The sequence below is a fragment of the Pygoscelis adeliae genome, unplaced genomic scaffold (genome assembly GCF_000699105.1).
Source record: "Pygoscelis adeliae isolate BGI_AS28 unplaced genomic scaffold, ASM69910v1 Scaffold174, whole genome shotgun sequence".
Taxonomy (NCBI): Eukaryota; Metazoa; Chordata; class Aves; order Sphenisciformes; family Spheniscidae; genus Pygoscelis; species Pygoscelis adeliae.
The window spans coordinates 2832680-2848088 of NW_008824676.1; the positions used below are offsets into that span (position 1 = coordinate 2832680).

The 15409-nt window shown below is 45.7% G+C and overlaps 1 protein-coding gene across 1 annotated transcript in view; it reads left to right on the forward strand.

The window, feature by feature from the left end:
* Window positions 1–9112, forward strand: part of CFAP53 (cilia and flagella associated protein 53) — a 22402-nt gene extending 13290 nt beyond the window's left edge. The window contains exons 4-8 of the mRNA XM_009323123.1: window positions 1535–1838; window positions 5259–5477; window positions 6560–6776; window positions 7281–7383; window positions 8872–9112. Of these exons, the coding sequence (XP_009321398.1) occupies window positions 1535–1838; window positions 5259–5477; window positions 6560–6776; window positions 7281–7383; window positions 8872–9112 (1084 nt within the window). The remainder of the gene's footprint in view (window positions 1–1534; window positions 1839–5258; window positions 5478–6559; window positions 6777–7280; window positions 7384–8871) is intronic.
* Window positions 9113–15409: the final 6297 nt, after the last annotated feature.

The window sequence follows — 15409 nt, forward strand, 5'->3', positions numbered from 1 at the left end:
TGCCAGTGGATATAGCAGTTGACCTCAGGGAGAGGCCGAATTTGCATCGCTTCTGTAGCCTCTGTGGAGGTGTGAACCCATGGCCCCAGATAGACAATAGTGCTCTTATTAATTCTATACCCGAAACCCAGGTCAGGGAATATAGATGTGGGTTTAGATGGAGGCAGCAGCTATTGGACTTGCGAATCATTTAGAAAAGTGAAGACTTTACGTAGACAGATCAAAGCCACAGAGCATGAAAAAGCAAACCACCAAATATCTATCTTTAGTGCTGGCAAACTTAGTTTTGCTTTTAAGTTTAAAAAAAAAAATATCTTAGGCAATGGAATTCATTCAGATTCTGTTTCATCGCTGTGGTTATGAAAATTAAGTAACTATCCTGATGTGGAGAATGATAGTACTATGAGATAGCTGCTTGATGAATATTTAATGGTTTTGCTACACAGGATTGTCAGCTAAACATTGTATAAAGTAATAGTATTTCACATTGTACAGGTAACTATTGCTGTCACGCAGTAGTTCAAGACTCAGTCAGTGATATCTTATGATGTCTGGTATGAATTCCTAAACAGCATTGCAATAATCTGTAGAAGATGGTTTCATTCAGCATGAAATTGTGAGATATGTTTTTACTTCACAGCATTCATGTGTGTCTATCACAGCTTACAGATCCTTAACGCTTGTAGATCTTCACCATTGTCTGCTAGTTTCACATTTTGACTTTACGAAAATCTATATCCTGGTTATAAACAGAATTATTGTATATTGTTCAAATTAAATATTGTTCGATAGCATATGTTGATCTCATAGCGCTTTTTTTGTAAAAATAAAAGCAGGATCTCTAAATAGTGGCGTGTTCCTCAACTGAAGATAAGTATCTGCTTATATGCAACTCAATTGCAGCGAGTAAATGAAAATTGAAAGCTGTATTACTTGTTTGACTTTCTAGCTCCTCCAGGCTTTTATTGCAACTTCTCTGAATTATCCCACAAAACTTCATTAAAACAACGAATAAATTTCTAGTGGTTCCTGTTCAACTGTGTAACCTAAATTTCCGCTCTCAGAGTATTTTCTGAATATGAATGAGCTTTCAAGTGACTAGTAAACCTATTTTAAGTCTTCATTTGAATAAAGAGCAACCTACATGTTTGAACAAGCGTAGCGTGCATGTGGTTTATATATTAGAAATATTATATAAAAGAAACTGCACACAATGCATGTTCCAACTGCATATATAACATACACCTTGTATATATAAAATATTTATGTATTGTGCGTGTGTATATATATTATTTTTACAAGTGCAAATATAGGACCTGCTCTTCAACTGATTAAGCTCAAAATCTCCATCAAATCGGGCTCTCGGTGATTCCTTAGGCCTCACAAGGGGTCAGTGTCAGACCAGATGTAGAATGTGGCATCCTGAGCCGTAGTCCTCCGAGTAGTTATGAGCTGAGAGCCTCCATCCATCACACACCTCCAGACTTGCTTATTTTTTTCAGGCTTTATTTTTAACTTTTATGTTGCCTTTCAGAGAACAATGCGAGGAGCTTCGTGTACAGTGGATGAAGAAGCATCAGAAGGAATTGTGTGAAGACCGGCTGGCCCAGCTAGCTCTGAAGGAGGAACTGAAAAAGCAACAGGAGAGGGAGGAGCAGATGTTTGCAGAGCTTTGGAAAGAGGATAGGTTGGCTAAGGAAAAGCGAGAGGCGGTGGAGATGCAGAAGTCAGCAGAGCAGAATCGGGAAATCCTGAATGCGCTCAGTGCCCAGGTAGCGGTGCTCAGTGCTCACAAAGAGGAGGCGAAGCGGCTGAAGGAAGAAGAGGCTCGATTGCTGGTAATTTCTGTATCATTCTGATTCAGGGTTGTGTATAAGGCCCTCCTAATGATAGGCTTACTAGACGTTTAGATTAACCCATACCTTATTTGTATCTTCACTGATTCCATTAGTATCTCAGACTGTCCTATTATGCTAAGCCTCTTTTCCGGAGCTGTGGCAAATGCATTCCTGTTCAGAGGGAAATACATCTTTTGAAACTTAGCATTGTAAAGGATTTTGGCATTCAAAGCCTCTCAGAGCCTTTGTGGGAAATGGAAATGTTTTTAAGCTTTTGCCAGACATCTTTTCAATTTTCTTATTTCCAGTTTCCTGTGGGTTAACTTAGAGGGTCTTGTGTCCCAGCTGTAATGCGTAACACCAGATCTCAGACCATGATACGTATGTTTAATCATCACGGTAAGTGCAGTGGGAGGAAGCAGCAGGAGTGTGCTGCTCCCAGAAGGGAAGGCGAGCCAGGAGCTGAAGGTGACAGCAGGGCAGGCAAGTATGCTGTCCTCCCCGACAAGAGTCCCACAGTACCCGAAGGAACAAGCCGAGCAGGTCTGCTGACAGTAACCGGGGTAATCTAACAGTCCAAACTGCTCGGCAGGTCTGTAGTGGTGAAGTCCAAGATGAAGCCAGCAAGTCAAGTCAGCAGGTCTGGATCAGGATCGACCTCGGGCACTGGCGTACCTGCAGCATAGCTCACGTAGGCACCAAGGGCGAGAGACTGAGCCTAACTGCAGCTCCCAAGTGTCTCCTCTCAGCCCTTTCTCACACCGCTCTTTCCCAGCTCTCCGATCCAAGGCTCACGTCGGGGCTGGCTGCGAGCACAGGCAGCCAAGCCCCTGCGGGGAGGTTGCAGAGCCTGTTGGTGCACTCAGGACCCTGACACATACACGAGGATACACGCTTACATGAAAAATCCCAACTGCTTATGCCCCAGCTGACTGAATTTCAGAATCTATGTCCATTTTTCTTTAACATTAGCAAGCAGTGCCTAAGCTTTCTTGCCTATTAGTGCGGGCTGCTGTTGGGCGTCACATCGCGGGAGGTGTTTGGCTACCTTGGCCCAACACTTTTGCTACTACCTTTTTTTTTTTTCCCCCCTCATCTCTCTCCAGTGTAGGCTTGCTGTAGTTGTGCTGGCTTTGGTGGGGCTTGCTAGTTCACAGTGTTGACTTTGTGAGTTATGGGAGACTGGTTCAGACTGAGTCTTCATTTCGCAGCTATTTACATGTAGCAACTGAGTCTGTAGGCACTGGAGACTGATGTTGGCAAGATATATACTCCACTACTTTTTAAAAATAATGACAATAATTAATCTAAAGCTCTGAAAAGCCTGGCTGTAAAACAGTGGAGTGCTTATTCCAAGCTAGACTGTAATGTTTCACTTACTTAAAAACATGCAGAATAAAATTACTTTCTTGTAACAACTTTTAAGGCACTGCCAAACCTCCCAGGCAAAGAACACTTCTACTTAACCGTCCTTTTCAGAAAAATGCTGTCAGAATAGAAGACTTTGTAGCTTCCCCTGAAGACAGCTGCCTTGGGCTCCGTCAAGGAGATAAATTTCTGGTAAAGTGCTTTAGTGTCTGGAAAAAAGCTTTCTTCAAAGGGTCCATAAAGGAGAGTTTCTGTATTGAAAATGGGACATAATCCTTTTTCAGCAGAAGAGGGATGTGACAGATGGCCTCATTACAAGTTTTTCAGTACAGAGCTGACAGCCTATAATGATCAGGGGTTTCATCTGGGTGAAGGACGTGCTATGGACGGCTAAGTGTCTCTGCGTATAATGGTTTCTTCTGGTTGTTGCAATGGAAATAGATTATTTAGGGAAGCAAAACTTGCACCTTTGCCACGATAGACCATATGTGTGCATCAAGATATCTCAGGCTGGATGACAAAACAGAGACAGCAATTTTTGCATTACCTTTTTTAATTAGCTGTTACCTACATTAGCTTCCTTCCTCCCCCTCTGTCTCTTTTTTTCTCCCATAAAGAATTGTGATATCTCGAAGTGATGGAAATCACGTTATTCTGGCTGTAGTCTCACAAGTGCTAGACAAGTTTCTGCTGTAGCACTTTGGTCTTGGCTTGCAGATGGATGGTTGGTAACGATTTCTTTGTACATTTGCGATGTTGTGTCACCCCGTCGTATAAACTTTCACAGAGTAAGCACCATGGATCCCGTCCTCAGCTGCTCCCATACAACTTCACTGACATCAGAATTCAGCCTAAGACATGTGCCAGCTTGCCCAGTAGACTGCTAGCTATTTCCACCTCCTTTCCTTCTTTACTGTTCAAAGTTTTTTGCCTTTCTTAGTGGTTCAAATAATATATACTGAGTTTCAAAGCTGTTTACCAGCTTCTGAAAGTGGATTTGGCCGTTCAGGAAGATAGCAAAGTCAGCTTTGGCTTTGAAACACTGGAAGAGTCAGTGGGTGCTTTATGTCCAGCATAACAAGTTATGCTCCTTGGGAGGTGCAGCTTGTACTTCCGTATGGGGAAGATTAGACACGTTTATGGCAAACCTGCTGATGCGTGTTAGAATATTTATTGACATTACAAAAGAGACATTTCGTTTAAAAACAGGTTAACAAAAACCTGTGTATCTTCAAGACAGCTGAGGCATTGTTTCTGAGACCTGTAGATAAGCTAATGGTGGCCACAGACTGTTTTACAGCTATGAGTGCTTGTAAGCTTATTCAAATGCAGGATGTTCAGGAATTATGCGAAGTTACTTTATTGGTGCTGCTTTGGGATTTCTTTTTCTTGTGGCTAAATAATCTTGGAAATACCTGTACCTGTTCGATCTTGAATATACATTTGCTATTTTTCATTGTTTCTCTCAAGAACTCAACTTTACTGTCCATTTTCCTGTCCTTTCCAATATAAAGCGGAACGGTTTGAAGCCATGGAAATTCAGTAACTGCCCATCAGAATATAAGGATGCAATTACTTTGTGCAGCCTTACGTCCGCTAGAGATGCAGTGCTCTGAACATCCGGCACAGACACAGGACAGATAATACATGCAGAAACAGGAGGAACACATGGCTCTCCTATCGGTTAGTGGTTACGGCTGCGTGTGAAGACTGGGATATAGATCATACGTGCTGCAACAATACCGATTGCTCTAAAGAGATGACTCTGACTATCCACTTGAACTATTTGGAGTACATCAGGCATTCCGGTGTTTTGGTATTGAAGTGCATGTGATAATTAAAGAGAAAAAAATCCTGAATTCTAATGAATGATATGCTAAAATGTTCATGCTTTAACAGGTCTAATGGATGACACTAATTTTCTAATGTCAGTAAGAAAAGCTTTAAATATTTATCTTTGCTCTTCAGTGTTCCAGTTTAACTAATTCTAGTCATCACTTAGTTTGAAGTTATGCAATGATTTTTACAAGCTGGCTGTTTCTACCGTTGTAGGAAGAACAGCAGCAACTGCTTAAGCTAGAAAATGAACAACTTCAGATGGAGAAACTACAGAAACAGAAGGAATGCAGGGATATGTTGCTCAGTGCAGTACAGGACAAGAAGAATCGTCTTAATGAAGAAAAACAAGGTGAACTTGCCCTAGAGATGAAGATCTTAGAAAAATCTCTTCAGGAACCCCAGGAAGACACTGAGGAGAAAACAAAAAGAAAAGTAAGGACTAGAGGTGTTCACTGTGAAGTTGTGGGGCAACACCTCATCTAGACTAATTTTGCGGCCCTTAGTGAACTGCACAGTATAAATGCGATCAGACACAAGCCCTTTTCTCTGAACAAGTTGATTCTTTTGTTGCATAGCCTGTTGCTTCTCCTCCTGCCAGCACTCTACTTCTCTGAAGAAGCCCATTATCCCTTAAAACCTCAGAGTACTTTAAAGCATGCATTGCAATCAGCAGGGCTACCAGCCTAGAAAAAAGAAGAGGGCGCTCAGGAAATCCTGAAATCTTGTCCCTCTGTGCTGATCTCGTTGTGTATAAATCACCCGAGCTGTTTCATCCGTATACTGCATGGACGTAATGGAGGTTAGAAAAACATTTTTTTTGTTTCACGGACCTGATTTATTAAATGTTTGTAACTGCAGAGGAAAGTGAATATTTAACTTATTCTAATTCATTTATACTAAGAAGCGGTTTTAAATCTTTTTAATAGCTGGAAATATAGATGCAAAACCTCACATTAAGTATCTTGGAGATGCCATGAAACCATGGATGTGTCTGTCACTTCCTAAATTTAAAACGAGTAGACGGTCCAACTTCAGGGTGAAAACGGGTCTCAAGGTAACTTAGAGAGAGCAGGGAGCTGCATTCATTACTCTGCTCAGGGTACTTCGAAGCTCGTGTAGGTTAGGTAAGTTGTAAAAACTCACTGTTAGACCTTGGCACAAAATTAGAGGAGGTGATATTTATTATTTTATTGGATCCCAAGGCTTGTAATGCAGGTGATGGTGAGGTAGCCTGGTCAGCTGTGGAAAGTTTGTAAAATGTCTGTGTTGTAGGCAGCTGAGCTGCTATGGGGGAAGGGATCACTCTGTGTTTGTTCTGCTCTTATGCTGTTGTCCAGGCACTGTTGACTGGCCAGGGAGAAGATCCTGCACAGCTCTTTCCCGTAGCAGGGTTTGGGATGGAGCTCTAGGCTCCCAGTTCCCACACTGGCTGCCAACCACCACTTCTCCTCACGTTTTTGAAACGCTTTTTTGAACTCATTTACTCAGATCTGCAAATGTCTGTGTGTTTGCAGCAAGAGCTGTTCAAGGAGCAACAGACTTACCTGGCACACCTGGCTCAACAGCTGGAGGAGGAGAAAGAGCGAGAAAAAGAAGTGGACAAGCTCCTCAAAGAAGAGACGGCGAAGGTTTGGGCCAAGAAGGCTGAGCAAATGCGATTAGAAAAGGAGGCCAGAAAGCAGCTACTGAAAGATGTCCTGGATACAAGACAACTGCAGATGGAGGAGAAGTGTAAGTAATAACAGCTCGCTGTCTGTGCACCAAACCTACCGCATGAATGCAAGTCTTGGCAAAGGCAGAGGCAGTACAACAAACTGCTTTTGGGAAGACCATCTGGCCCAGCATGCACAGGCTTTATGGTTGAGTGGGCAACAATGCTACCGTCTCTGAATCTGCTTCTGAAACTTTACTCCTACAGACATTCCTTACACTAATTTCCCATTGCTATCACCAGAGCAAAGCCTAGTAAAGTAAGGGTTGCATGAGCAAGCAGTCATTATTATTAATTATGTTGTTGTTATTATGAAGTTCTGAATGTGAAATATTTTCTAATCTGAGTGGGTGAAAAACAAATAAGCTGAGAATACACTTGCCATTGTTTGTGTGCCTTTTCAGAAGCAACAAAACTCAGGCTTGCTATTTAGGCTACTTGGCTCGAATACGGTCTCACTGTCCCTTCAAGCTTAGCAGTGCTGTTATCTTCTAAAAGTTTGGTTGTTTGGGTGTTTTTTTCAGTGCAGAGAAATGCAAAGGAGCAGGAAGAACTTGCTCAAGAGAGGAAGTTATTAACTGAAGCAATCACAGAACTCAGACATACAGAAGAAGAAAAATATGCAAGGTATTTTTCTTTTGTGCCATCGGTCCATTTCATGGCAGGGCAATCTTTTAAACTTGGGAGTAGTCGAATTCTCATTTTCAGATAACTCTGAGCGCCGCGTGGGCTTTCTTCTGTTCAGAGAGGCTCTGCCACCATGCAGCCTATCCGCTCCGAACTGCTCAATAGTAGCCCTGTTACATTGCGATCGGTATTAAATCACTGATTCTGATCTCACCATACAAATAATGGTGTTTCATTACATATCCTTGTTTTGGTCTTTTTGGACCATCACGTGACTTACATGGATCGTGTTTATTAAATACATCCCCTCACGCTCTGAGCTGTTATTAGGAGTGACAGAGGTCTGGGGAGGAGGGTTAATGGAAGGTTAGTTCGTTACTTACCTAGGAGAACTAGTGTGTTCAGGCTTATTGCTAAACTCCACCCACACACATCCCTTAAACAATTATATAGTCAGCCACCAGAATACCAGACTACCGCACGTAACCCAGCTGCACTGGGCTCTCCTTACCTTACAGTTCCTCAGGGTGAGAATATAGTTATACGCAGTAGCTGAAACGTTCCTCTGGGTGTCAGGCGAAGCCCAGGGCAAAGGGCCTTATTTCACTTACTCAGTTTCCCTTTTGTACTCCCGCCCTTTCTCCACGCCTGTCCATGGGAGGTAACTGAGTAGTTCCTTCCAGAGCCGGTATCTGTTGTGTTCTCCGACGGCTTTATTGGTAACAATCTCCTGGATGTGGCAGAAATCTCACCCTTCTGAGGGAAACGTGTCGGGCGTCGTTTTGGATGTGCTTCACTTGGCAAAGATGGTGTTCAGTGGTGTCAGTAAGTGCTGCGTGGTTCAACTGCGTGGCGTTAGCGCACAGGTCTTGACTAGACTGTTGGCGTTTTAAGCGTCTGTGTGCCTGAGCACGTAGGTAGGCTTCCACTGCTGCTCCAGAGGGTAGTGAAAGTGTGAGTCTCGAGGTAGAATGGAAGAATGATTTCTTCTGACAGCCATTTCCTAGAATATTAGTACAAGGCCGCAGCAGGAGCCTGCACCCTGCCTTCCCCGTTGGCAGTCGCTTGTTATCTTCGGAATGAGCGAGTGGAGATGGGGTGTAAGGCTGCCGCAGCAGTGAGCCTGAGCTAGCGAAGAGTCGGCTGGGACCTGACACTCTCATTCTCTGTCCTCTCAGTGTCGCGGTGAGGGGCAGGGAAGGCGTGCTGATTACAGGGGGTTGTTCTTGCTCTTTTTTTTTTTCTGTTAAGCACTGATTTTGCAATCTGCTTTATAACATATGACAGAATGCAGTTCATTCTCCAACGAATGTAAGGTTAGCATGTAGCTTTTCGTTAGAGTGGTAGTTACTCTTAACACCTAAAACGAGTTTTGAATGGTTCTTTGGTCTAAGGTTGAATGCTAGCAGATTAAATAATAATAAAGAAGTTGTTTGTTTTTTTTTTTACCCACACTTCATAAATAAGCTATTCATATGTCATTTCCAGAAGAGTAAAGGAAGCAAAAGAATACCAAGAGCAGCTCCGGGCTCAAATTGCCTATCGACAACAGGCCCGTGATGCTGAGGAAGAAGAGAAGCAGCGAGAATATGAATCGGGTCTAGCAGCGGAGAGAGCTTACCAAGAAAGAGTACAGGACATTCTATCAAGGCCTTGTGAGAAACTAGCCAAGACCCACCCTTTGAGAAGAAAACTAATGTCTAACACTCAAGAAGATAAAGTACAATGATTTATTTTTTAGCTCACTTGGTTGCCTTAAAAAAAATACTTTCTAAGGGTGTTTATAACTGACTGGAGCTAGTGGACCCCTCTCCGTTGTGATGCTCAAAATATTTAACTGGCAAATAGAAGACACATCGTATTTTTTCAAGGTTATTTTTTTCCCTATTGCATTTTCTTTGACAAAATGACTGATCCAAATCAAAGTGTTTGACATTTTAATACAAGAATACTGTATGTTCTCTGCAGTAATGTATTATTATGTTACGAATGATATGCAGGCATTCTTTAAATATGCACAAAGAAAACTTTGTAGAAGTGTTTCAGCAAACTTTTATTAAAATGCCTTTCAAACTGCAAATATTTGCAAATCCTTTTTTGTATTTAGACAAAATGTACTTTGTGACTCATCTTCATTTTCCTTGTTCAATATAAAACTATGAATCTATTTTACTATAGGCTAGGCAGTAAAGAGCCGATATTGCTTTGCATATATTCTGATAGCTGTTGAATGATCTGTGGGATATCAGAGTCCCAAAGCTAGTCTGCGAGGCCTTGGCTTGGACAGATTTAATTGTGCAGGACCGAAGTCATCTTTTTCTTGCAGAAAGGGTTTTTATTTATCACGTTGGTGGCAACTCTGCCTCTTTGGACTGCCTTGGATTGCCACCAACGCCATAGTCTGACCACACGGGATGGGGGGGGCGGGGCGGCAGAGCACCAACAATCTTTTAAGACAGAGCAATATAAAATGTGGCCAGATGGCAGCAGGAAGGTCTCGAAAGGGTTTTGGCGGTGGGGAGAAGGGACACCTCCTCACTGCTCTCTCAGCCCCCCATGTTAATGTCCAGGTTGCCCTTTATGCAGGAGGAGCAGTGGGTGGCACAAGGAGGACAGGTGGGAGCAATCCTGCTTCTCCCCACGGCATTGCCCTCGACCAGCTCCCTGGTCTGTATTTCATTAGCTTCTCCTCTGTGCTTTTCAGAGGAGGAAAGTGAAGAACCCATTTATGACCTCATGTCCTTTCTTGCTCATAGACGTTGCGGCATTCGGAAATCTCCTTTCTCATGTTTTTTCCATTTGAGCCTTTGCTGCTGCTTATCTGCAGATGTTTCTCTCTCTTCTTTCAAGCTTCTACCATCTTTCCTCCAGCCCCTCTTTTCCACCCTTTTCCTCTCCAACTTCCATCCCTCGCTAAGCACTTCCTCCTTCCTTCCCCTTTCAGTGTTTGGCTCCCTGTTGGCGAGTACCAGGACTCTCGTCTTTGTGTCGTGTGGGAGCGTGAACGGATGCACGGAGCAGCTGATAAACGGCTGGGACTGGAGCCCCAGCTCCCAGGCCTTGGAATGAATCGGGAATGAACTGCTTGCGCAGTCCGCCTCATCTTCCTGGTTTAAAGCAGACACCAAGCTGACAAACGCTTTTTGTCAGCCGTACAGCTCTTTGCAAAAGGCCAGGGAGAGAAATATTAATCTGAAACGGTATCGGTGATCTTAGCAGAGCAACCTAGCTAATTATGGGTGTGAATGGTGGAAGAAGCCTGGAGAAAAGGAGGCTGAGGGGGGGACCTCATCGCTCTCTACAACTACCTGAAAGGAGGCTGTAGCGAGGTGGGGGTCGGTCTCTTCTCCCAAGTAACTGGCGAAAGGACGAGAGGAAATGGCCTCAAGTTGCGCCAGGGGAGGTTTAGATTGGACGTGAGGAAACATTTCTTTACTGAAAGAGTGGTTAAACATTGGAACAGGCTGCCCAGGGAAGTGGTTGAGTCACCATCCCTGGAGGTATTTAAAAGACGGGTAGATGAGGCGCTGAGGGACATGGTTTAGTGGGCATGGGGGTGTTGGGTTGACGGTTGGACTCGATGATCTTGGAGGTCTCTTCCAACCTTAATGATTCTATGATTCTATTCTATGATTCTAAGAACCTGGCCCTAAAATGTTGCCCTGCTGAGGGGCACAGCACCGACTGCGGTGAGGTTTTATCCTCGCTTACACACAAAACTTCTCTGAGATGAGCTTCCCGAGACAGCAGATGGAAGAGGGACAAGTTCACACCATCCAGACAGGTGACTAGAGAGAGCAGAGCCTCTTCATGTCTTGTTCCTTGAATCACTTGTATCCAAACAGGGTCTGTCTCCTGCAGGCGTAGAGGAAGGAAATGTTCATAAATGTGAAAACGCTGCAGAGCGGGAGAGGTGGGTTGTTAGTCGGGACGTCTAGCCCTCACACGGTGCCTTTCAGCAGCCATCTCCAAAGCCACACAGAGGACTTCGGAGCCGCTCCTCCTATTTTGCAGCTGGGAAAGGCCATCCCAGGTAATGGAAACAGTTTCATCAGTCCCGAGAGCTCAGGTAGTCACAGGTCTCTGCTCTCACCGCTGGGTCAAATTGGCAGAATGATTAAGAGATTAATTTCCTGGTCTGCCACAGACTCCTGGTGTGGCCCTGCGCAAGCAATGCAGATTTTTTTTTTTCTTTACTACTGTGACCCCTCTTTGAAAAATGAACATAATAGCACATTCAGAATTCCAGGATTAATTAAAGCGTGTTATTAAAGGCTGTGACACTGTCGTTGGGTACACCCAATATGAGAGACGAAAAATACCACATAGGTGATCTCGGTGAATTTGAGCCGTCCAGAACCATAATAAATCTTTTTTAAAATAAAATAATAACTCAGAAGAGGTGGTCAGAGCTATCAAGCATTTGTAAAGCGCCTGAGCTCCTGCTCCTGGAGGCAAAATTCCTCTGCAATGAACGTGAAGTCTGCACAAAAATAAAAGCTCAGACTGGAAGAGGTTTGCCTTCAGCAGAAATTAATTCCCCTGGGATAACGGGCAACCAAACTCTTCTGAGAGAAAACTGGTGGTCGATGAACATGTTTCTGGGGCTGACCCCTTTGCTGCCGAGTGCTTTGTAGACCTCACGTTGGTCTAGAAGAACGGATAAGGCTCATACCGGCCTGCTGAGCGGCTGGGTGGGTCAGCAGACTCCTTTGGAAGCATCTTCTCCATGCCCCTAAGTAAGAACGATTTTCTGTGTCAAGACTGAAGAGTTTCCTTAATTGTGGTATTTCCCCCGAGCGTTTGAGGGATCCTGGAGCCAAACCATCTATTAACCGGGAGCGCAGGGACACCACTGAGAAGTGAAGCAGCCTGGTCCGTGGCTGGGTGACCTCTCCCTGCACCAGGGGTGTGCGCAACCTGGAGATGAAACCACTGGCATTTAAAAACCAGGCAGTTACAGCCTCTTCATTTATACAGGTACTAGAGCTTTGCAAAATTTGCTTTCCTGTATTTTTTATTACGTTCTTCATGTTGACGGAGCAAGAGCGGAGGCGTAGAGCGTGTTGGTGATTTGCCTGTGGCAGAGCCGGGAATGGCTTGTCGCCCATCACATCTTCCCAGACCCACTCCAAGGTTTGAACCCCCGGCACTTGTCAAGGCTTTAAGACTTTTCTGCACCCACCCATCTGCTCATAAGGGCTTTTATGCTGACCCCAGGACTTTCCACGGTGATGCTTTTGGCCACGCATGAGGCATTGAGCTGGGGAGCGGTTCCTGGTGCCCTGTGGCACGGTGCTGGCTTGGTTGCCGCTCCCCGGGGCTGAGCTGCAGGCTCCGGGGGCTGTGGGAGCGCTTTCGGGGCTGCAGGCTCGCTGCAAAGCCACATCCAGCTTTAGACAGAATCAGTTTTATTTGCAGCAAAATCCTTCTTTGTTAATTATTTATTGCTTTAACACCGTGATTAATTTTTCATTACTTCAACACAGGTAGGAACGCTTGCTGCAGAAACAGCCTGTGCAACCATGCCCAGGGTACGGTGACACCGCAGCCCCAGCCAGGCCCGAGGGTAGTGCCCACGTGTAGCTCGTGGTGACTTCTTCACAGCCCAGGAGGAGGGAAGTCCAGCTTCGAGGTCCTTGGGACAACTCTGCATGCAAAAAGTCAGGACCTGGGGTTGCATTTAGCAACAGTCAACTCCGTCCTGATGACGTTTGGAGCTGTCAGAATTGATGCTCCATATTTTTGCATTACCTGCTACCGTGCCCCGCACAGGCGGTGTCACGTACAAGAGACGAAAGCACAAGCCTTTCCCTGCAAACCTTAATACACGTGCAGGGAGTTTAAAGTACTTTGAACTGTGCAGATATTGCCCCTAATTTTGAGGAATGAGGTTGACTCAGCTCTCGTTTTACCCCGGCCACCTGCGCTCTGAGCAGTAGATCCTGCTCCAAAGTATTTCCGTGGAGGATTTCAGGATGGGGTTACCGGTGTTGATGTACTGCTCGTGCGTTGAAATTCAACGCTGTAACTGTAGTTTGGGGGTCAGGGGATTTCACTGCGGAAACGCTGGTTTCTACTGCCCGTCTGAATTCAATGGCAAACTCACCTTCGCTCCTCTGCCTAAATAAAACCCCAAAGCTGACGTGGAATGATGGGGTGCCTGTTGCAGAGCAGATAACTCTGTTCCTAACCTCAAGTGCCAACCCCAGCACCCTGCCCGCCTCGCCGAGCCCTCCAGAGCCCCTCGCCGCTCCGTGCCATCATCTCTCCGTCCATCCATCTGTCCCTGGGGTCTCCATGTCTCATTGCAACACAGGGACAAGGCTGGGACCTGTGAGCATCTGGGGGAGCGCACACAACTCCAGCACCCGTCCTGCACTTGCAAGGAAGCCACTGGCTCTGCTTAGAGGGGAAAAAAACCCTGGTATTTGGTTCATTTTCACCTCTAAGTGCCTTCGACGTGAATGCAAGAGGTGGTACCACAAAATGCTATTTAAGAGCCAGTGCTCGTTAAATATTATGATCAACACAAGTTTTGATTCCCAAATGGAAAGAAATTTCCGTCTCCTGAAGGAGACAATTTCCAGCAACTCAGCACTTAGGACACGCTTCAGGGATTTTGTATGTATTTTGGGGTTTTTATTTTCTAACTTTAATTAAAGTTTTAGATTATGATAAATTTGATGGAAAAATCACACGCGGCACCAGCTGGTATTTCATGGGAACGGCTATGCTTTGCCTCTGGGCTACCACTGCTAACCCAGGCTTCACCGAAACCTTTGCTCCCGATGGTGCCGGTACTTCACATTTTGTTTCTACAGTTGATTTAATAAAAGGAGAAGAGCAAGTTTTGTTTGCCCCACAAAGCTATCTTGGAGGCTTTGGAGAGATTACGCCCTCAAGTGTGTTACCCAGGGTAATTTCTAGACAGGGTGCAGGTTTTTCTCCCCCTCTTTGCTCCTTCCCAAACTTCCCCCAGAACCACCTGCAATTTATTTGGATTCACCAAGGACATCAGGGCTGGAAAAGAGAGATATCTGCGACGCTGGCTGTCCTCCCACCGAAGCGGCGCTGCTCCCTGCCAGGCTCTGGGGTGGCTAAGGGAAAAGGTGCCAAAGGGGGGAGCTGCACCCCCAAGGGACGAGGAGCAGAGGGTGAGATGCCACCAGCTGCGGGTGCCCCGTGAGCGGCACAGCCCGAAACCACAGGGGGAGGGATCCCCACTTGCAGAGTGAAAAACTGTGGCAGAGAATAAGCCCCGCTGAGCACATTTTCTGCCTGCTTAGTTAATATGCAAAATACCTCGAATGATAATGAATAGCAATAGTGATTAACTAGGAATACTTTGCATTTGCATCATCCTTCTCAGGCTCAAAAAGTGCCTTATAAGCACGAACTGAAGCACAGGGTGCTCCCAGGGGACGGAGGGAGCCACCGTGGCCACGGACTGACAGGCTGGGGACAATTTTTGGCCGTTTCTGCCCAAGAAACAATTCCTGACGTCGGTGTAGGGTGGAGTGACGCACAAGCAGTGCCCAGGAGCGCAGACAGCGTTGGTGGTGGGAACCCAAACCCACCTCCAGGCAGAAGACAGGGAAAACCCCGTCCCCGGTGCGTTCCTTGAATGCGTTTCCAGTGGGCTCGTGTGGGCAACGCCGCTCGTCCCAGGCACAGGCGTGTCCTGGCAGAGGACACCCCGTTAAAGCCATTCATGGCACCCCGATATATGGGTGATCCCCAACCGCTCAGCGGCTGGTGGGGATGGCGGAGCCTGAAACCACCGAGGGGGCACCCGCTGGGGGCTTAATCACTCTTCTTCCGTGGGAAAGGAAGAAGAATAGAAGAATAAAAGGGGGGAAAAAAAAAAACCCCAACCCCAAATGCGGTGTGTTTCGGCGCCTCAAGCGAAGGGAGCGAGGCGGCTCCCTCCCGCCGCCGGGATGACCCTGCCCGGGGCTGGGGGCCGGAGCCGGGCGGGCTCCTGGTGACACCCGGGGAAGCGGCCGGGGAGGGAAAGGAAAAA